Source organism: Thunnus maccoyii, chromosome 19 (assembly GCF_910596095.1).
Source record: "Thunnus maccoyii chromosome 19, fThuMac1.1, whole genome shotgun sequence".
Classification (NCBI taxonomy): domain Eukaryota; kingdom Metazoa; phylum Chordata; class Actinopteri; order Scombriformes; family Scombridae; genus Thunnus; species Thunnus maccoyii.
The window spans coordinates 10368954-10392188 of record NC_056551.1 but is presented as its reverse complement, the minus strand read 5'-3'; the positions used below and the strand labels follow the sequence as shown (position 1 = coordinate 10392188).

Genomic DNA, 23235 nt, shown 5'->3' with positions numbered 1-23235 from the left:
CCTCTATCATTCACTAATGTGAATAGCAGAAAATAAGACACCTGCCAGGCACATAATGCTCCCCCTCAGTAACCAACATGAGATTATGGTAATTAGGTAACCCAACCGTAATCAATTCCCCTCCAAGTGGTCAGACTTGTCCTCTGAATGAGCATGAAAACACGAAATTGTCAGATGTTAATGTGATCCTGCTATTAAAAGTAAAATACAAACAAAAACAGGAGTTATTCTGAGCTACTGAAACACAAAGACTCAATTTATTTTACAGCATTCTTTATTCATTCAAAATGTTTAAAAATATATTTGCAGAGGCACTGAAATAAATATACATCTCATAAGTCAGCGCCAGTGCTTTATCATACAAATGATATTCAAGGGAAAAAAAGCAAACACACAGGATAAAATAATCATGAGATCATTCAAAAAAAGGATCAAGCAGTTTATAATAATCTGAGGGTTCATGTTCAAAAACAAACTCAAAAAGGCAACAGAAAGTCACTTCTTCTAGCACCTGTACAGTGCATTCTCCAGCTCTGCAGCCTGCAGCAGTAAGTGCTCAACATTAATGTGTAACTTGTTCTGAACATCAAACTGTACTATAAAAAAGAATAAACATACTGGCCTTGTGGTGCAACAGAAAAGATAATACCAAGATGATAACTGTCTGAATTTAACCCTTTTGTTCTGGTTTATGTTCACCTCTTGACCAAAAATAGATTGTAACAGTAGGTGTATATACAGTACAAATACTCAAAGATAATAAGGCAAATGAAGTACAAACACAATTTATGTAAAACACACCAAAAATTAAAATGTGCAATTGTCCCAATGTGTACTGAGGAACTAGACTGTTAAAAAGGTACCTGAAGCACTTTACACTGGCCTGATTTAAGCAATATTTTTATAAACCCAGTCTTTATTTGCCATGTATGAGAGGAGTGAGAAAAGGGCCACAGGGGTGACAACTGATAACCTCTTCTGCTGATAACTGATGACCCCTGGGGCTGGTATGGCAGGTGGTTGACCCATCAGTGCGACCTAACAAGGGTCAGTTCACCCAACTTTCCAGAAAAAAACAAATATTCACATATCTGGTGATATTTAACCATGCACACCGTGTGTTCTGTAGATTATTCCACAATAAAGAGGACATCGTTTCTGGAAAAAAAAAGTGTTGCGGTTGACTTTTTAAAATGTCATTTTTTCATTCTCCACAAACTCAAATCACCTCCACTGTATTGGAGTAGTGGCATACATCTCAGAGCTCATGAAAGTGCTGTGTGGCAAGTGAAAAAATATGTTTTGTTGCTAACCCTAAAAAAAACACAGCATTATTGGTATTGTTGTAAACCTCAGGCAATTTAGTACTTGCCTACTGGCCAAGATTGCATTCTGATTAGTCATATTTAAGTAAATATCCCCTTAATATTGTTGTGTTTTCACAGTACTTTTCTATATGTTAAAGCTGCAATAGGCAAGTCAGTAAAGTCTTAGCAGTGAACCCTAACTGGACCCCAAAACCAATCAACAGTATGTCAGGAGACAGATGATCAAAGATTATGGTGATTGTACAACATTTTGATTGTTTCTGTTGCTCTGGGATTTGGGCTGATGTGACATCTTGCCCAGTGCAGCTTTAACATAATGGCTTTGGCCATTGCAAAGAGTTATCAAAGTATTTTTCAAAAACCGACTCCCTATTTGTTCCAAAGACAAAACATGACGGACAAGACGAAAATAAAACAACAAAAATCAAGTAATACTAACAAACCAATGCACTGTAGAATAAATATGGTTCCTACATTGTTTCCTTGTTCAGTTCCCGACCTCATTAGATATTTCAGATTGCTCATTGATTGACTCTGACTACTTTTTTGTTCGAAAGCTTTGAATATTTGAGGCAGCGACACATAGTTTTCCCCAGAGACTAGCAATTCACAGTGTCCAAATGTTGAATTTCCAGTTGTTTCTTTGACGTCATCATTATTTTTTTCTGTGCTTTCCGACATCAAGATATTTTCATACAATTGAGTCTTGTAGAAACCAACAGTAGAGGCAAAAAAAAGGCATTGTTCACACTGGCTACTATGTTTGATTCAAAAGAATCGTGGCTATTTTTTTCAAAACCTCTGTACAAACAAAAAGAAGAAGATCAAACTCTAAACCAACCATGAGAAGATGTGATTATCATTTAAAAACACCAAAGCTTAGTCTGTTTCTACAAATAAACTAAAATTCCTGTTTCATGCATTGATCTAATGGTTATGATGCAAGGCCACATGCCTTATTTTTTTGACATCAGATCACAGTCTCTGAAGACTGACCTTACTATCTGGTAGATTTTCTGACTCCTAGCCAGCAGTCCCAAAGTACTAACTAATACAGGCTCTGGTCTACTGCCCTTTTGTTCAGAGAATTAAAAATTCACAGTAGTTCCAAGCCACTGTTAGCTGCTGTCTACTGTTGAATAAAGTAGACTTTAAGAAAGGATACTGGCCTTTAATAGCTGGCCTGGGCACAAGCAGCTAATCAGTTAATAGTCAGGTGCTTCTGTTAGTGAGTGGTTGACCAACCTTTAGGTAGCAGCTTCTAACCAGCAGCTAACTGGTGAGAAGGTTTTGAGTGTTAATGTAATGAGTTTAGTTGGTTATTACAATCTACAATCAATTGCCTTTTAAATGATTTGATCTGTTTCACTTAGCTGCTGCTGGTCCGGGTCGGGCAGGACTGGCTGTGCCTGAAGTGCATGATGTGTACAGCAGTCTGGTGCCACCAGTAAAACATCACAACCACCAGTATGTGCCACAGCTGGTGACTGGCGCCCAGGTAGTTCATCTGGCCTAGGAGAGGAGAGGAAAATATTAGCTCTAGATACTGTATGTATTGTTTATAGTAATTCTTGTGCTTTTTTCAGGAGTCACAGAAATACAAATACATTTCAGGAGGAAATGGTGCTCTGAAGAAAATGGAAATCTCAACAATTCCATGACAACTGGCAAACTCAGCTTGTAATGGGAAGGAACTCCTGGCACATATGAATGGGATTAGATGATTATGATGTCAGTGGTGGTCATTTTGCCATCTATGTTCCTCATTTCCTTCTCGTGGGTATTTGCATGAGGAAAGGTCAAGTCCTTTGTCAAAATGTCACAGATAAAATTAAAGGGAGCTGTGATTCCAGTGTCCTTGTATTGTAATTGTATTGATTTTTTTTTATCCAGCACCTTTCCCACAGTGGTTTTGTGGATGTGCACACAATACTTATATGGTGGAACTGTTACCAAGAGAATTTTCATACAAAACAAACATTCGTTATTTAAAATTTAAATGCTCAGTATAAGACCTAATTCTTTTATCCCTCTTCTCTCTCATCTCACTCTTTCTGTAAATAAAAACAGACTTGACAGCACTGATATGCCTACAATTAGAAACTAAAGCCCTCGCTGTGTGTCGCTTAGCATCTGACTAGTTTGCTGCTTTTCAACTAAACCGGAACTTGGCAGAGGTTTAAACGCAGCTGTGTGCTAAATTGGACCTGATTGCTGTGTCAAAACAGGCCTTTTTTTCACAGAAGACATTTTAGTAGGTAGGAAAAGCATGTTTGGATAATAAGATTAATGATGGCTGAGTCATGTTTAGCTGCTTCGGTTTAAGGGTCCTGGTATTGTGAATGCTGGCTCACTGATATACTGTCACGGCTTACTGGGACTCTCGAATACAACAGAGCCATTGTTTACGTTATTAGTAACACTTGTGCTTTTCCTACCATGACAAATCAAAAATGTGAAGAAGCGATGTGTGTGTTCTCTCGTTAAGTGGTAATTAAGAGAATCCATTTCAGCTGTCTGATTTCCCAGCTGACCATATCACTCACTACTGAGAAAAGAATTTAGAAATACTACTGGAACAATATACAGTGTGTGTTATTATTTCTAGTCTACTTGCACCACTGATTATCACAAAAACAAAAATTTATCAGTCTAATACAAATGTAAATGATATCATACAACCCAGTACGCAGTGATCTGTAAAATATTTTAGCGAGGGAATCAGTCTTACAGTTCATCTGTGTTTATTTTTCCTGTGACTAAAAGCCTCCGCTGACAATTAATGTGTCTCACCTACCTACATCACTGACAAACTTACTGTATGTCTACCTTACAGATATTGGACCTGTGGTGGTGCAGTTACATTTTTGTCAGACTTATGATATTGCTGCCGTCATAAGCTCATACAAGGTGAAAGATTTAAACTTTTACAATATAGCAAAATGGTTTGAGCTGTAGAAATCTGCCATTATACTGTATTTTATGACCTTAAAATTCTGTTAAACCGTGTCTAAACCTCAGATACAATGACCTCTAGTGGCGTTTAGGTGTAGGACACAGCAACTGGGTTTAGACTAAACGGCTGTAATTTTGTTTTAAATTCATCTAAAAGCTTAAACTCCTTAACTTAATTTTCACTTCACTTTTTAATAATCATACAGTAACTTCAATTAATCAAGTCATCTTGTTCAGTTCAGCGGCTGTCTCAGTGTCACAGCTGGTTGGTTAAATGCTACTGCCCTCCACTTCAGGTTTGTACTCATACAGGGAGACAAAGAAGAAACAAAACAGAGACTCACCAGGGAAATAGCGCTCGGGGATCTTAGTGACGTAGAACAGGAAGGCAGATCCAGCTATCAAGTACATCACCATCACACGGGGCAGGAAGAGCTGCACATACAACAAAAACTAAAGTTTGCATGACTCAACATTTAACAGTCAGAAGAAGAAGAGAGGGCTGAGATTCATGAGTGAATCACTTTGCTTGTTTTCTAACATGTCAGGCTGCTATTGACAACTAAAAATTAAATCATGCAAATAGGATCTGCCAGATGTCACAGCAACAACATAAATGCAACAAAGCAGCAAGACTGAAGCTAAATGAGCAGATAACGTCCTGACCTGAACGACATCAGTGGTGAACCCTCCATTGAGCCAGACCCAGTGGCACGCTGGGATCACACTGATGCCCGCCACACAGCAGAAGATGGCCATCCGCAGCCGCCGCCAGTCGTTGCTGAGGTAACGAGGGTGGACCTGAGCGCAGAACACTGCCAGGATCAGTGACAGCACAGTCAGCAGGTACACCTGCCGCCAAAACTGCAAGACAAGAGAGCGACAAATCAGATTAGATACAGTCCAATCAAAGCTGAAAGACATTTGTTTTTGGAGACATCAGTTTTTTTATTATCGTGATAGTTTGTTAAATTTATTGCACAGATCACACCTGGCCCAGAGGTCATATTGTGATGGTTATCTGGATCTAGAATTACCACCATTATGTAATTTTTCTTTTTATCTGTAACTCTTTTACTGTGTTCTTGAGCTAGAGGTCCCGACATCTCCTCCAAGTCGCATCACAATAACATGTTGTGTATTTATGACAGAGGGTGATGTAGATCTTGCTTCTTTTGCCTCCTTAGATCATATTAAAGATGCAAATGCACTTCTACAATAGCCTTTTTTCAGCCAACAAAATCAAACTGGTTGATCAAACACACATTCTTACTATGTGCTTTGCCTAAACATGTTCAGACAGTGCGCATGCATTGTTAACTGCTCAACAAAAGCCACAGCACTCTTAAGGGCCAACATGCTAACAGCGTCATCCTTGCATCTTCGTTCACACTTACAGCATTACAGTAGAAAGCGTAGAAGATCCCAGGCACATAACAGCCCAAGATGCCAACTGAGATGCCTGCATAGTCCAACGCCAGCCAGCGACGGCAAGTCTTCTCTGATCGGTGGCACGAGAACAGGTGATACCCCACTGAACACAACATGCACACCTGGGATGAACATATATATATACACACACACACAGTACCATTACATGCTGAAAGATGATGTAAAAGTCATCTTTTTCTATTCAGAAACATGGAAGTTATGTCATAATAAAGTAATTATAATACAACAACTTACCTCCAGATATAATGATTTATAATGACATTCCAGATACCCACAACATGAGGATTAGGAGGCACAGAAAGGGGTTTCAAGATGGGGAGTGGGGGTGTAACATATACTACAATAAGTGGGAATCATACTGACTTGTCGTTTATACATCAACAAGTTTCCAATCACATTATCAGCAGTTACACAACCTACAACACAAACACAGCTAACACACCAATAATTGAACAGTTCACCAGCTGCCAGCAGGGACTCTGAACTACACTAACATTCCTATTTTAGCTCTTTATGGTGCAACGATACACTGTGTCCCACCTTTACAACTGTTACACTTATAACACAGCTTACACACCTGAGCAGGTAGAGGTGAACTGAATGAACCTGCAGCAGGAAACGTAAACCTACACAAATCAGTTTGTTAAGCCACACGAATATATGATAATACAAGAAACTGCGTACATTATTATTCAGATAATATATATATAAGATAATTATTCAGAAAAATGAACAAGCCAGCAGGAATTGCTGTTTAAGTAATAAATTACACACACACACAGAGCTATATGATTGAGATCATTCTTTTTCAGAGCATGGATGCTGTGAGGGCTAAGGATGTGTCATTTTATTCAGCCTGGAGCACACTGTTTGACTGTCAAAAACCTTGTAAAACATCTTTGCATCTTGTTTCCTGTCTAACCAAGAAGGATGGGATTTATAAACTTCTCCAGGTTTAAATCCAAGTTTTTGCCATGCAGCGTCCACCAACCTTTGATTTACGCCAGTATGAGCAAACCATGATAGCATGAGGTGTGCAGCTGTAACTTTTACCTGGAAGCAGAACAGTCCTATAGCGTAGATGACATAGTCCTCTCTGTTAGCTCCGGAGGCTGGCAGTACTGTGGAGAGGTCATTGACCCCCAGAGAGAAGAAGAGCAGGAAGCCCAGCAGGTGGCTCCAGATATTCACCGTCTCATTAGATAGAATAAAAATACTGAAAGAGAAAAGAGGAGACAAAATATATGAGCAAAAGCACAAGTGTGTACACACAGCAAAGCAAATCTGACATATTTTTTGAAGAAAAACCATATCAGACACAAATTATTATTCAAAGTAAAGTATTTTATATACATCTTAAAACATGTCTGGAGTGGATCTTTTAAATGCAGCTCAAAACACTCAAAAAGCTCAAACATCCAACTGTTGGAACAAAAGAAAAACATATTTTTGAGTGGAGGGGGACTTTAAATCTGTTTCCAATGTACTCCCACCTCCTCAGGCAGAGTTTGGAGGGCAGGTGAGCCCTGTAGCCATCTGTGATGTAGGGGTTTTCTTTGAGGAAGAGGGGGATTTGTTCATAGGTGTAGAGTCTTATCCTCTGAGGTATCAGCACCGGCCAGTGCTGGTAGCTGCCCAGCTCTATGTAGTGGGCAGTCTTCAGCAGCTTCTGGGGCATCTTCAGCAGCATCTTGATCTCGGCTCCTCGGGTACAAGGCAAACTAGGTAGGTGAAGACTGCGTTAAGAGAGAGGATAGAGGAAAGGAAACACATGTGGTCAGTAAGAAGCGACAGCTCCGTTCAGTTCCGTTTAATTCCATTCATATCTACAGTGCATGTAACTAAATGTTAATAATACGATGAGAAGCACAAACTGGGGCCGGGTAAAACTAACTAGCAGAAATTCAAGGGCAGAAAACAGAGCTAACCTGTAGAAGGTCATCGAGATACAGCTGCCAGTTTTGGCATTTCAAAACGTGATTTAATGTTTCCTGTTTACATGCAACGTTAGCCAGCTAAAGTTTAGCTAGTTTACCTGTTTACCGACTAGCGTTCTTGTTTACCACAAAGGTTGTTTTCTCTCCCGCTTTGAGATAAAGCTTTAAATATAGCAAAATAGACATACTGAGTGAAACATTATGTCACATCGTTTTATCACTGTCTAGCTGTGGTTGTAGGCTAAATTCTCGGTGGCTAGCTAACTTAGCGTACAATGCTAACCTTGACCTGCATTGTTTTTAGTCAACTAAACTGATTGAAAACAGGGTCACAAAGCTCACCATCACTGTCGATGTCCTTGTACGGGCAATTGAGCCATATTCGGATGGCTATCAAGCTAGCATTACCTTAAAAATAATCACATTTTAGACACATGAAGCTAACTTAAACAACTGGATAACATCAGCCTAGCCAAACCTGTCCTCTCTTTGATGTTGATAGTAAATGTTACTGCCACCAACTGGTAAGTGTGGGTCACTGTAGTGTAGGTCAAACAGTATGCTGAATTTACCTGCAAAATATGTCTTAAAACCTACATTTTATTAATTTCAAGGCTGAGAATCACGTCTCTCCTCTCTAGATAAGGAAAATAATGTCTTACAGTCTTTTCCTGATTACATTCATTGCAGTGGTTTGACCAGTTCCCAGTAGATCTCCACCAAAACTAAAATGAATCATGTCCTTTTCCTCTGGTGACAATTTAATTGTATTGTAGGTTGTTTACTGACAACGTTTAAAGGATTCTCATTTAATAGACATGTCAACACTCCTTTAAAATTCATTGGTTTTGGCTTGGATGGGGGGATTTAATTTGTTCACACATTGTTCTAATTTCACCAACAGAGTCATGAAGAAACACTGTCTCTGTTTTGTTTTACAGCTAAGGCCAAAGCAAAGCATTTATCTCACATCTGGACAACACTGATGACCTCTCCTGTCTTCCAACAGTTCCTTTAACTTGGAAAGAAAGACCAGTCCACCTTCTGACATCCATGTAGCCACCTGCAGATTCTTACAGGCAACTTTTTATCCACTTTAAGTAGCTTTAAGGTTGGAAAAATCATCTTTCACCACACTGTCTTACAGTATCACATATATTTTCTTTCCCATCTAATGGAACGGCTCCATCACCCCTTCAAATGGAAATATCCTAGATGTCTTGAGTTTTATTATATAGACATTTTCCCCAAATTAAAGGATAGGTTCACAATGTTTCAAGTCTATCTTAAAACAACAGTCAGGTGCCAATATGTCACTGAAAGAGGTTTTCCTCGCTGTAATCATTTCTCCTGTTCATACTGGCTGTTAAAAGATCCCCTTCAGATGTGCTTTCAATGTAAGTGATGGGGGCCAAAATCCACAGTGTGTCCACATAGTCATTTACTGCAAAAATGCATTTACAAGTTTATCTTAAGCTTATATGAGGCTTCAGCAGTCTGGGTTAGTCATATCAAGTGGCTATCTGCCACATTAACAGTCTTTTTAGCATCACATTCCTTTTTTGTGTTCCCTCAGACACAGTGGAAGTATAATCACAAAACACTGAAAGATAGTTACTTGAATTGAATAATTTTGGCAGCTGAAGCTTCATATTAGCTTCAGATAAATAAATATATTTTTGCACAAAAGGAGGCTTGTGGATTTAACGGCCAGTATGAATAGGAGGAGTGATTCTGGCAAGAAAAACCCATTTCAGTGTTCATTTAGGCACCTGACTGTTTTAATTGTTTTTTGTTTGGTATCCTTGGAGACTTTGGGATCTCAGCTAGAATTAAAAAAACAAAAGTTATGTGGATTTGAGTTTGTACTGACTGGCTGAGAGTTTAAACATTTCTGGTATGACACACCGACTCTCTTAGACTGCAGCTTGCATCTACATTTAATTTATTAGCCTCTAAGTATTTCAGTGAGTCGACATCTCAAGGATAAATAGCTTTCTTAAACCTGGTTTGAAGAAAAGTGAAAGAGCTTAGTGTTGAAACCAGTGAGTTTCTTCCTCTTTTAACCGTATATCAAACGATGCATTTTGTCTTAAAAGAGAAGAAAGAAAGAGACCAATCCTACACCCACAAATAAAACACAGATCACAAAAACCCATGAACTTTTCAATGGGGATCCCTGGTTTATACAATTACAGACAGCAGAGATGCCATTTCCTGATACAATGACTTTGGTATGTTATTATTTCAGTTTTTTACTGTTATGACTTCATCCTCCTTAAAAGTTTAAATTAAACCTACTGGGAAGCCACAGGCAGTCATTGCATTACATCTCTGCAAACAGTAAAATGAAGTATATAATTACGGCACAACACCACAAAAGAACTCCTGGGAGGCTCTGAGAGTCTCAGATCGATGGTGAATGACAGTGTAAAGGTTTTGTTTGTGAAAGGGGATTCTACATCTGTCTGTGAACATGATAAAGTGCATTTTTAAGGGCATGGACATGTTCTGGTGCTGAAGAGGCATTCTTTAGAGAAATAAAAGGTGGGTATAATTGCACAATTGTAAAGCAAGCCCAGTCAGTGCATCCTCTCCAGAGACAAAGGAGAAGATTTGATTTCTGCTTTTGGGAGGTCACTTTCTGAATCATGCAAAGCGCAACAAATCACTCTGACATACCAAGGGCGTTGTGTTAGCCTATTCAATTCTACTTTCCATCTGCAATAAATTTACAGAAATATGATGCACTTGTTTGTCCTGAAATAATGTTGGAGGCAAAGACATGAATTGTAATAAGCCATGACTGAACTGATAATTGACTGAGGGGGAAACTTTTATTGAAGCTTGAAACATAGCACCCTGATTGACACTAAGAAGAAAGGATATCTCTTAATAGGAAGAGAATAGTTCTCATGGCATCTATTTTAAAACGCAGGAATATTTATGGCTCCAAATATGTTCTGTAATAGCTATATAAAGCAATCTGACCCATCAATCTACCATTCTTTGTATTTTTCTTATCTTAGTCAGTCACTATATTTATATATTTTGCCAACTGCTTGGGCAAAGAGATGTCAAGTGTGAGATGTCAGGAGCAGGAAGTAGATGGTGTTGCTTTCAAAATAAAAGGGCACATCAATGCATAGTGTTGTAAAAGATATAATAAAACCCTTTTTCACACATCATTTTGTTGTGTTTGCAACAAAACATCATATACAGTAGATTACATTAAATTAGTTTAATTTTGTATATAGGAATTCTTCTTTACTTGAACTAAGAACTTTAATTAAATACTAATAGTCCGACCTCATTATAACAATATTCCATAATGATTAAAAGCTCTACATTCGAAAATGTCATTAAGTACAAGAGTATTAGCAACAAAATGTGCTTAAGGCATCAAAAGTAAATATATTCATTAGCAGTTGTATGAAGTAACTAAGAAAATTTACTCAACTGTAAAGTACAATGTTGAGGTACTTGTACTTTACTTGAGTATTTCCAGTTGATGCTACTGAAGGTGCTAATATAATAAGATGCAGTATTATTACCATTAATCTATCTAAAGTATCTAAAATTGGCTCCACATTGATAAACTACAACATTAAAATACTCTCAGATGTATTTGTTAGCAATAGAAACAAACAATATGATATACTATAAGAATATAATAACACAGTATGCATAACGAGTACTTTTACTTTTGATACTTAAAGAACATTTTGCTGATAATACTTCTGTACTTTTACTTAAGTACTTTACTTTTTTTTACTTGTAATGATTATTTTTAGATGACAATATTTCTACTTTTACTTAAGTAAAGTATTCATTAGGCTGTTGAATGGCCCCTATCAGAGTGTAATATTTTATTATCATTACTAAGCAGCATTTTAATGTTGTAGCTGGTCGAGGTGGAGCTGATTTGAACTGATTTACTGTTGGGTTGCTTAATCTATAACACTGCATCATAGTTTATGAGCTGATCATATGCTTTGTATGTAGAATATGAATCCACTGAATGGAAGTATAAAATACCTCAAAATGGTACCTTTGTACCTTACTCGACTAAATGTACTTAGTTACTTTCCACCACTGATACTCACACTATTTACTTTATGCTGTGTATTTGTATCTTATAAATATGTAATAACTTTATATTTGACCTGAAAATGTAGGCCAAAAGTTAGAAAAATAGCAAAGTAATATATCAAAGCCACATAAAAACTAATTAGAATTGTATTAAAGCACAAGATAGGAATTTTTTTTCTGTATGGGTTCATTACTTGACTGCACATTTTTATGCCTGCTTTTTAATTTGAAGAATCCTAAGGGAAGTGTTGCTCTCTTTTATTGCTGGTGGTACAGTGCAGCTGTAGCAGCTGTGTGCCCTGCCCCGTTTATTGCATTATCAGCTTCAACGTGAACATCCCACATGTCCAGTGTCACACACACCAGTGACTCAACATGTGAGCCGCCTGGCTGATGTTGTGAAGATGAAGGACTCATAACCATACCGGCTGATTTGGGGATTTTTTTTTTAAAAAAAAAGCACTCACTGCTGATATGTAACATATGGATTATGGATCGGTTATGGATATGTTGCAAAATCCTACTTTTTGGGAGTGTGTTTGTGAACTCATCGTTGCATGATGGGGATGATGCTTCTTGCGATGGAGCGTTTGATATTTATTTTGTTTTAGACAAGTGAGTGAATACAGATTGTGTTTGTGTCACTTTTATCTGTTTGCATGCATGTGTTTGCTTAAAGGAATAAAACAGAGCAACATATTAATCTCATATTTGTTACCTCAGTGCACAGGCAGTCTTTGACTCAGTCCTCTCCATGTATGGCTGTGTTTAGTTTTCCATGTTCCTCTGCTGCTTCCCTGCAGGTTTGGCAGGATTTCTTTTAATCTTCTCTGTGTTGTCTATGATTGTTTGGGGCGTTTTATCAGTGTATTATGTTGCAGTTAAATATACAAGTCATTAACTGACATTCCAACAGCAACAATCTGTTCTCTGTTTACTACTAATGCCAAACTGGGAAGAACAGAATAAACTGACCAACACCCAGTCTGTGTTTATTCTGTATTCTGTATGCAAAGTGTATATCTGTTTGGATGCTTTAGAGCCTGAGAGCTGTACGGGAGTCTGGGAAACCTGCTAAGATGTGAAATTTACACATAAATCTATATATTATTACATTTGTGCCTCCTCCGATTTTAAGTATTTATACGATCTGCACTTTCATTGCTGTTTGAATTTATTTTATCATAAATTACAGCTCTTGTACTCAATGAAACACAGTGCAGTCTAATGCAGCATCCAAACTTTATTTATGTAGTTCTTATAGAAAATATAAGCTTTATAGAGGAGTTCTGATTGATGAATTGACATTATATTCACATCTGTTTTTATTTCCAGGGTTAGTTTTAAATCTTGTTTTGGGTCATTTGATATTTCAATGTTTGGGTGTGTGTGATTTATCACTCTGGCACTGCTTGTTTTGCAGGTCAGGCAGTGTGTCAGGACACTGGGATGAGATCTATGGATTTGTGGAGCAGCTCACCAACAGGTTTGTTAGGTAAGTAAAGTGGCCATTTAGTGCTTTCACAGTAAATGTCTCTCCTGACCTTTCCTCTCCACCTCTGGCCACCTCCAGGTCCTTATATTTTAGGAATATTTATACAATAAATAACTTTTAATATAAATAAAATTTTGAATAATACATAACTTTATATTACACATTTCAAAACAAAGTGCTTTACAGATGACTAGGCACATTAAGAATAGAATCGTACAGCAGAAATTAAACTAATGAAACAGACTATTTAGACAGTTAGGAGTGTCTATACTGAAGGTCTTTAGATTACAATACAAACAGTAGTAGTGAGTAGAAAGTAGGGCATGTCTATTTTGGGCAGCAGACGTTTTACAAGACCAACTGCTCCAAAACCCCTCTGCGTAATAGTGCAGAGGGTGTGTGTGATATCTTTAGGTTTAATAGCGGGTTACTAAATATAAGAGCAAAATATCCAGCCAGATGTTGAAGGTTGGTGCTGACCACAACAGACAGTTCTGACAGTTCCCGCACAGCCTGAAGGGTAGACCAAGGAAGTAAAACTGGCAAGATGAAGGGTTCAGTTCCCTTATATGTGAAGATCAGTGATTGAGCAAGGCACTGAGACTGACCCATGTTGTCTAGTGATTCACATTCAGTAAAAGAAGACATTTTTTGAATTGAGTGCTGCTTGATGTCATGTTATTTTACAATGCACTGCATTATAATCTGTTAAAATGTTGATATGTCTTGATAAAAAAGTAAGAATGTGTGGATGTGAAATTTGGCAACCGACAGTCAATCAATTTTCCGTCCAATCAAAAGCAAAGCTGGCACAGATGATCATGATGTGTAGCCTACAGTATAATAGCACTTATGGGAATCATTTTTGTTGACGTTAGGCTCAAACTATCTTAGAACATTTGGCCTTAAAAGATACACATCATAGTTTCTGATGTGGTTGATTCACAAGCTTCATTGGTGTGTGTGTGTGTGTGTGTGTGTGTTTGTGTTTGTTTGTTTGTTTGTGTGTGTGTGTGTGTGTGTGTCAGTCCCAGGATGAGGGTTTCCTACATCGTCTTTTCATCCAGAGCAACTGTAATCCTGCCACTAACTGGGGACAGGTATGCTCTTTTTATTTTTAAAACTTGTCTCTTTTTTGTCTCTCTCTCCCTCTTTCCTCCTCCTCCTCCTCACTGAACAACAGCAGCATAACACAGATAACCAGATCACACAGAAACTGGGTTCTTATCAGTCTTTATTTAAACTTTGTTGTGTTGTGTTTTTTGATCTGACTGCACAGGTCCAAAATAGACGAGGGTTTGAATAAGCTGAGCCAAATCAGACCTGCTGGTGAAACGTTCATGCACGAAGGCATGAAAGCGGTACGCACGCTCATCTAAAGGCCTCATTAAACATTTTGATTACTGCCGGGAACAATATTCCTTACACAGATTGTCACTTGATTGTTTTTGATGGGAACTTAAAGGGGGGATTTAAAAATCAGGTTAATAAATTTTATTTAGTTTTAGAACAGAGTTTGTAAAATCCACCATAATATACCTAAAAACATAGAGTTACTTCCTCTGAATTACTGTCAACTTTCACCCGTCAGGTGTCAGAGCAGATGATGGCACAAACTTCACCGTCATCCAGCATCATCATTGTTCTGACTGATGGCAAGCTGGATATCTACCCTTATGAACTGAGTGTACAGGAGGTAACACACACACACACTAGCGAGAATAATGGTGGTGATGTAGTGGTCGTGATAATTCAAACAATAATGGATAAAATGATGTGGATGACAAGTAAGATGAAAATGAGACTGTGCAGGTGAAAATTATGCTAGAAGAAGAACTTACTAGACATTTTCCTTAAAAATAACAAAAGTTTTATTTTTTCCAAGTAGCCCCATTCAAGTAAATTATAAAATGAACTTGAAGAGACTTAAAATGTGCTAATCATAAATGTAGAAACAGAGAGACTTCACTCTTTGTGTTGTGCTTTCCAGGCTGACAAAGCCAGAGGGTTTGGAGCCAGAGTATACTGTGTCGGGGTCATGGACTTTGACCACAAACAGGTGGGATGGCTTAATGTTTTTACTCCTCTCTCTCTCTTTACTTATACTTGTTGACCACTGAGCACGCAGCACAGTGAGAAAAAACCTCTGTTAGTGATACTGTTGCTTGTTTAAACACAGAGGTTCTATTTGTCTTTCTGTGTGTGTTTAGATGGTGGTCAGAACCTCAATAGTCTGTTGTTTCTGTCCCAGATTGATTAACACACCTTAACCTTGTTGCTTAGTTTCTTTGAGTTCAACTGGAACCCCCTTAGGACAGATCAGCAAGCAGCTGGCAGAGCTTTAAAGTTTATGGTTTGTGCTACATTTGGTTTTTGTAAAAACATGGAATAAATTTTGTGAAGCAGCTTGTTTTGAGTTATCATTTCCTGGGAGAGGCTTTGATTCTTCCTGTGCAGGTATCGGGTTGTTAAAAGAGAGCAAAGAAGTAAGGATGAAGAATAATGTGTCCTCACAGTTGTTTTCATGCTGAATAAGAATGAACCCAAGTGTTCTCTGCTGACTGTGTTGACTGCAAGAAATAAAAAAGTATCCAGGCTATAAATTATTTCTTATAAAATTAACAATGCAAAGAAATACTCGTAACTACATCTACTGAGAAATATAATACTGTAATACAGCTAAATGCTGTTTGGTTTGCTGTTGCAGCAACTTTAATCTCATCATAACCACATTATTGATCTGTATAATCAGTATGAATGGGCACATCTGCATGGCTTCAAAACTGCATAACTCATGATCAGGAAAGTCTCTTGTAGTCAACGGGTGTAAGCAATCTTCTGCCCGGTTACTGACCCAGTGTACTTCGTGGTCTGAGGAGGAAGTAATTACATCACTCTCTAATTAAATAATGCCAGACAGCTTCCTGTTCTGCTACCATTAAAGCAGATGAAAGCTCTAGGCAGCAGGCTGAAGCTTTCATCGCTTAGAAAAAGACTTTTCCTCCCTAAATGCTGCTGTAGCATTGAACTGAAAGCAGCAGAGGACCTCCCAGAGAGGCAGCAAGAAATAAACCACTGAAATGTAAAGTTTGTCTCATATGCAATCATATATAAAATGTGGACAAGCTGTGTTTAAAGGCTGTATTGTTTTCATTTATATCGCAGCTTGCTGAAATAGCAGACGGCACAGAGCAAGTGTTCCCGGTGCTGTCCGGGTTTCACGCTCTCAAAGACATCGTCAGCTCGGTGAGGTCACATACAAAGATGCACAAAAACATTCATGTGCACACAGTTAGAGTGAACATGAATGCAGACTTATAACCTGAGCTGTTGCCTGTATCTATGCCTCCACGCAGATCCTGAAACAGTCATGCACAGAAATGTTCACAATAGAGCCGTCCAGTGTTTGTGTAAATGGTAAGTTAGTTTGAAAAGGTTTGTTAGATCTGAATAATGCAGCAAAAAACACAATAAGACAGCTTGTAAAATCTGTTTTTGGATTTAAACGTGCTCATAACATGTCACTAATCAATCCCTGTATTTGTTGTTTTTGTCTGAATGAAATAACAATATTATAGTCTGATGTGTTTGATGTGTCTCAGAGTCTTTCAATGTGGTACTGAGGGGAAGTGCCTTCAGCGGATCGAAGAGGATGGACAACGTCCTCTGCTTCCTCACTTTCAATCAAAACACATACAGTGAGTAAACAATCTATGTAGCTCAATTGTTGAGATCTATCAAGGATACAGGTTCACGTTCGCCCACATGCTGTAACGCACTTTAGGATATGAACATCTATGAAGTGAAACGTGATACAATGTGCAGATCTCTGTGCCACAGTGGAAAGTCGGAGTCATGACATCCAGAAACAGAGGCCGCTTTTTATTGACTTCAGCCGGAGAACAGAGGAGACATTATGAGACTGAACGGAGGGAGGGAGGGAGATGTTCTCTTTCTCATTAGTCTATTAATAGATGGACAGAGGGGGGTGGGATCACTGAGAGGACGTGATGAAACAACACATGACTGCATCATATCTTCTTTTTTCTGCCTTTTACTCGCTTGTTTTTATGCTGGTGTTGTTCTCACTCTTTCTTTTGCTATCTCTCTCTTGCTTTTATTTAGCATTCCTTGACGCTGACTGTGATGTTTATAATATATGAGGGGAAAGAAATTAAAAAATGAATCTGAATTTGAATATAAATTTCAATCAAAATAGATACTGATGTACCAGTTTAAGAGGTTTATGGAGTATTTGTTCTATTTTTACATACATGTAACATCATGACAGCAAGGTATTGTACATAAAATGACATAAAAGATGTAACATATGACTGAACACTCATCTATGATTGATTTTCAAAATGCCATAAGCAGCATTTCTACGAGCCAGTGAGACTGTGCAAAGAGACAAAATTGTTTGTCATGTTTTTGTAGGAGAATTCTTTGTTTATAGACAGTAACAGGTCTCACAGTTTGTCTGTCTCTTTTCCTTCTCAGACCAGAAGCCGACTGTAGTTAGGGACGGCTATCTGCTGTGTCCAGCCCCTGTTCTGCAAGAGGTCGGACAGTAAGTGAACACACACTTGTACACACACGCGCATATACGGGTAGTTTTGGAAGTGTGTGTAAGTTGCTCATCAAAAAACTGTAAGGTCAACGTAAGGTCTCATAAAGACAAAATGAAAAACTCCACCAGAATCAGAATCGTGTTTGAACACCGAAAATAGTGATGGAACCTTTATTATGCATGGTCACATGGTCTGTTTTTGTCCTATCTGTCCATGTTTTTCTGTCTAGTTTATTTCTTGTATAGTAAAATCCTTGTGGTTGAAATCAGTTAGTTTAGCAAAATATACAGGTACATGTTAGAGTTATGAGCATGTCTGAATTCCTTTTCTCTCACTGTCAACACAAGCCTGTGTTTACCATAAATATTGAAAGACATGAATCTTTATGAAAGAAAATATTCAGCTCTGTTCGAAGTTATTTGGCATGACATCATTTTATAACATCACTACCTCGGAATTATGAGGAAAGTTCATCATTGGTTCAGTAGGAAAACACAAATGTGAGGCAACATTTCACAAAGCTGGTGGACATTAAATACATCCTTGGCAATAAAGTAAAAGTTGCACTGACTGATATATAAAACAACAAAGATAATAATATTTATAGATCGTCATGACACATTTTATCAGTTTCATTTATTAACCAAAATGTCTTCCTTCATCTGTGCAAATACAGGAGGTGGAAATTAGAAACTAAAAATCTGTTGTGCGTGTGAGTAATGGAGAAACAAGAACAGTGTTTACAGTAAAACTATCTGTGAACAGCTCTAAGTATTGGATGAACCAAAGCCAGCCGGACTAGAATATCTCTGTGGCATTTAGAGAGCGAGCCAAAGCTGATTTGACTTCACCCACTTCAAACAGCACTCTTTCTCTCTATCTGTCCCTAGTCTTCTCTCACTTTCCATCACGTCTCACCCTCCCTGCAACTCTCCCTCCCCACAGAGTCACTTGTGTATAGTTTGATACTTAGAAACAGAGCTGAGACAATCTCAGTTTGGTTCAATTTCAGCAAAACTTTGAACAAAACAAGGTGTAACCACAAACTTTATTGGCAAACAAGGAAATCTGGTCAGGATCTGATAAGAATATGAAAGGCAAAGACTTCCTTTTTAAATGAGTGAATGTTCTTGGCACTAAAGATGTTGGTAGGTCAACATGGAAGCTGACAAGGTTACCAATGTACATTACTACTGTATATGCTAGTGCTTTGCTAACTTTGGAGCTGGTGTTTTAAGATGATTTAGGTTGTTTTGCTTAATTAGGAGGCTGAACAGTTTAGAACTATTCGCTGCTTAACCAGAAAAGAAGAATAATGTAAAACAAAAATAGGCGTGTGTGGTTTATTTAGATCAAACCCAGAGCGTGATAGAACTGATTGGATTAAAAATATATATTCTGCACCCTCTCAGCATGGTCTGTTCTGTATTTTCCATTACACTGAAGGTTCAGTGAACATCACATGTATGCATTGACAGGTGTATAGGAACAGTCTCTTCTTCAGATGTTTGCAGTGATTTTGTTTGATAATCCCAGATCAATTGAAGTGCTGGTTAGCCTGAACAATGGACAATCCTACATCTCCAGTCCCATCACTATCTATGCCACAACATGTGTGAGTATCAACCATATACAGTAGCAAAAAAAACTCTCACTTTTTGGTTTGAAGGAGATTTTTCCGAAGAAAAATGTGTCAGTTGCCAGAAGTTGGCAGAAGTTTTTTTATTTTGTATTATTGTCAATGGTATAACCAAAAAATAAAGAATTCATTCATTTATATGAATTAGCTACATTTACACTAGTGGTGAGATTCATATATGAACCTGTGATCCAATGCTATAATGATAAGTTACTAATAATTGCAACTGTATCACAATAAAGGCAATTCTGCTATTTGCTTTCTATTGCAAGACAGCCAAATATGACACATCATGAAATCTGTGTAACTGAAGGAAAATATTGTGTTCTACAGTTAAAATGTCTGGCGTTTAAATAAGGACACACACATGTGGATGGTGCCAGTGTCATAATAATTACAATATGTAGCAATAGATTAAGATAAATGAACATATCATTTATGTGTATGGTGTAACATAACTGATTTATGTGTGTTTATTACAGTCAGATGGGTTCTGGGTGCTCTGGTTGCTGTTGGCTCTCTTGCTGTTATTGGCTCTGGGTTTACTCTGGTGGTTCTGGCCTCTCTGCTGCACTGTGGTGAGTTTACTGAGGCGAGTCTATGTGTGTGTGTGTGTGTGTGTGTGTGTGTGTGTGTGTGTGTGTGTGTGTGTGTGTGTGCGTGCTTAAATTCTGGCCTTGCAAAAGCATGAACTTTAAACTTGAGCTATAACGGAAAAGCCCACAAGTTAAAGTGTCGCAGTTCAGGCAGCTTATTTCTTTGTCCATAGACAATGTTCAATGACTGTTGTTTTTTTTTTTTTACTCTTTCACATTGTTTCAGGTGATTAGAGACCCTCCACCCTCTCGCCCCCCTCCCCCACCTCCTGCAATTGTGAGTAACCACACACTGTTCAAAAACATGATTATGTGCAGGGTTGTACCACATGTAGTCATCTTAGCTGTGACTGGAGACAGAAAATCAAAATTTGGGCAAAGACTACTGTATTTTGGCAAACTACTGTATTGCAATTATTTAAAAGCCATTTAGTAATTGACGATTAGTAATCAGCAACTAATCTTTAACTGGGACATTTTTATGGCCGTGTCTGGATTAGTGAGTTGGAATCTATATTTTGTATTATTCATTTACTTTTAATTAATATTCGTGATGCTCAGAGCAAATTGTTTGTGTATTGTCTGTCTGTTGATGTTTTGTACCAACCTAAATTACAAACATATTTTCTCATGAAAAACAACTACAATGTAGAGCAGAATTTAAGTGAAAGATCTTTATGTGCGTGTTACATTCAAGTACATTACTGTTAGCTTTGAGACATGCAGGTTTACTGGTCTACCTGAGAAGAAAAGGCTTTGTTATGTGTTTTAGTTGAGATTAAAGCTCATTTCATGTAAATGAAAGGTGGTTATATGATTACTTAAGTACTATATTTATTAGTAAAATGTCCTTCATTTCTGATGAGGTTGGATGATTATGAAAAAATGAGTGGTGTTGTAGGAAGGGAACATTTTTTGACATGTTTTTATTTATAGAGCTTTGGACAGGAGACAAAGTTCTTTGTTTACAATGTAATGATATATGACTTCCTTTTTGACAAATGTCTTTTTAGGTACTTAACCACTTAACGTAACCACAGCTGTGTCCGACAGGCAATCAAGCAAATATAACTTTCAGCCTGTCCCTTTTAGATAAAACAAGATTTTTTATCACCACCCAGACACTTAATAAAAGTGAACTATCATCTTAGACCATAATGTGAAAAAAAAAAAAAAAGTTTGCATTAGAGAGACGTTGAGAGTTTTTGATCAAAGCTTTATGTTGCTTGAGATTTTCTGGAATCAGCATCTAGTGATCATTAATGGTACTGCATCACATTCAATATTTATAGAAATATATTATAACCTGGACTAAGATTTACAACATCATTTCAACATTGGATGGCAACAGCACATATTTTGGGGTCATAACGTTAATACAATAAGCTTAAAAGGTAAACAGTAAACCAGGCTAGTAACTCACTGTGAAGTTATGTTAATTAACTGTTACATTTTTTAAGGAACCAGAAGAGGATCTCTCACCCAAACACAGGTGGCCTACAGTGGATGCTTCATACTATGGAGGCAGAGGGCCTGGAGGAATCAAACGCATGGAGGTAAATAATAACACAGATTAAATATTCATAGTCGTTCTCGTTGTTATTTTTACAAGCATCCATCAAGCATTCACGTCTGTGTCGGTTCAGTAGCCGCCATGCTGTCTGTGATACCTGACATTTGTACTTGAATCCTGTAGGTGCGTTGGGGTGGGAAGGGGTCCACAGAGGAAGGCTCGCGGCTAGAGAAAGCCAAAAATGCTGTGGTCACCATGCCAGACGAGGTGGAGGAGCCCATCATACCCCGACCCCCACCAAGACCTCCTCCAGTCTACAATCCATCACCTCAAGCCAAATGGTACACTCCCATCAAGGTGAGACACCGGCCTTGTTAATCATTACAGTCCACATTAAAGGTGCATTAGATGATGTTTCTATTTATTTATTTATTTGTAGATATTTACCGATTTGAAGCTTAAATATGTGTCTGATTCTGATTCTGAATCTGAATCGCTGTTGGTCCTTCACACACATACAAATACATGATTTTATGTGCTTGTTGTATAAATTTCTTTATCTATATTTTTATGCTCTGTTTGACTCGACCTTCAGGGACGTTTTGATGCATTGGTGGCATTACTGAGGAGACAGTATGACAGAGTGGCAATCATGAGGCCGACACATCAAGACAAAGTAAGAAACGTCTACAGAATTCCCTTTAAAAACAAACACTGAAGTCTAAGAAGGAAAACACAGCTGCTTGTCTATTCAGAACATTCATTATGAGTTAAAGTTTTGTCCAGTTAATTTGACTGGATCCACCCTCTTGACTCCGCGATGATTTGATTAGATAATTACAGAAAATGACAGAGCTTGGCCTACCTCCTCTCATTATCTACTAACAAATAACAGCTTGCTGCATCAACACAGTTCTTATGAATAACAGTCTAAATGTCAAAACTGTGCTTTCAAAATTACTGTATGATTACACTACAGGCCCTTCAATCTTAGTATTTACTGTCCCAATTTACATTTATATCCTTGTGAGTTGTTATTCTGATGGACTGGTGTAAGCGTTCTAAACAACAGCCAATATTTTGAACTTTAATGCGCTATCTGCCATTTCAAGCAGCTGTGTTCAACTTGGCTTAAATGGCCTTGTGAGGCCAAAAAGTTTGAGTGAAGATGCATTTTCAAAGCGTTCCTTAAAAATAAGGAATTGGTGTGATGTATATGTAGCAGGTTCCTTCATCATATGCAGAAGATGCACATTTTACTTGTTTTAAAGGCTCTTTCTCTCTTCAATGACAAATGATGTTGATATTTTGGTAGATAATGGATATTAGTGGCTTTTTTGTGCCTCTTTTTGTAATAAACTCTGTTTTGTTCATATTTTACTGCAGTGACTGTCTGTGATGTCTGTCTTTTGTTGTGTCCAGGGCCGCTGCATTAACTTCACCAGAGTTCAGAGTCACTGAGGATCAACACCTGTCACTTCATTCCTGTTTTTGGCCAAAGATGACTGACATGTACGCTGAGATGCATACATGTTGGGATTTCAGAGTGTTTTGTAAATAAATGTCATTACATGTACCCTGGTCTTGCTATTGCGTTCAAAAATCTGCTTTATTACCTGTTTCTGTATATCATCTCAAACTCAACCAACAGACAAAC

The 23235-nt window shown here is 37.9% G+C and overlaps 2 protein-coding genes across 8 annotated transcripts; one reads left to right on the top strand and one right to left on the bottom strand.

The window, feature by feature from the left end:
- Positions 1 to 256: 256 nt before the first annotated feature.
- On the bottom strand, positions 257 to 8162 carry LOC121886252 (progestin and adipoQ receptor family member 3-like). The gene is made up of 7 exons (XM_042396223.1): positions 8015 to 8162; positions 7229 to 7471; positions 6789 to 6951; positions 5681 to 5836; positions 4950 to 5147; positions 4628 to 4718; positions 257 to 2840 (listed from the first exon to the last, which is right to left on the bottom strand). The coding sequence occupies exons 2-7, from the start codon at positions 7423 to 7425 to the stop codon at positions 2698 to 2700; spliced, it is 948 nt and encodes a 315-aa protein (XP_042252157.1). The 5' UTR covers positions 7426 to 7471; positions 8015 to 8162; the 3' UTR covers positions 257 to 2697.
- On the top strand, positions 7423 to 23154 carry antxr2b (ANTXR cell adhesion molecule 2b). 7 transcript variants are annotated; one of them, XM_042396219.1, is made up of 18 exons: positions 7423 to 7511; positions 8614 to 8727; positions 13188 to 13259; positions 14288 to 14359; positions 14539 to 14620; positions 14851 to 14955; positions 15250 to 15318; positions 16425 to 16505; positions 16616 to 16676; positions 16862 to 16957; positions 17760 to 17829; positions 19367 to 19445; positions 19952 to 20047; positions 20292 to 20342; positions 21526 to 21621; positions 21762 to 21935; positions 22174 to 22254; positions 23001 to 23154. In XM_042396219.1, coding segments are annotated over exons 2-18 (1326 nt in total). In that variant the 5' UTR covers positions 7423 to 7511; positions 8614 to 8725; the 3' UTR covers positions 23040 to 23154. The 7 variants fall into 7 exon arrangements, with proteins under 7 accessions (XP_042252153.1, XP_042252155.1, XP_042252152.1 ...); XM_042396221.1 differs by having other exon boundaries at positions 8614 to 8783; XM_042396217.1 differs by lacking the exon at positions 7423 to 7511 and adding an exon at positions 8112 to 8196 and having other exon boundaries at positions 8682 to 8727.
- Positions 23155 to 23235: the final 81 nt, after the last annotated feature.

Coding starts and splice junctions, on each gene's coding strand:
- LOC121886252 (XM_042396223.1), bottom strand. CDS start 7,425: ATGCTGCTGAAGATGCCCCAGAAGCTGCTGAAGACTGCCCACTACATA. Junction 6,952..7,228: donor TCCAAACTCTGCCTGAGGAG/GTGGGAGTACAT, acceptor TTTCTCTTTCAG/TATTTTTATTCTATCTAATG. Junction 4,719..4,949: donor TCACCACTGATGTCGTTCAG/GTCAGGACGTTA, acceptor TTGTATGTGCAG/CTCTTCCTGCCCCGTGTGAT.
- antxr2b (XM_042396215.1), top strand. CDS start 12,255: ATGGATCGGTTATGGATATGTTGCAAAATCCTACTTTTTGGGAGTGTG. Junction 21,936..22,173: donor AATGGTACACTCCCATCAAG/GTGAGACACCGG, acceptor CTCGACCTTCAG/GGACGTTTTGATGCATTGGT. Junction 22,255..23,000: donor GGCCGACACATCAAGACAAA/GTAAGAAACGTC, acceptor TGTTGTGTCCAG/GGCCGCTGCATTAACTTCAC.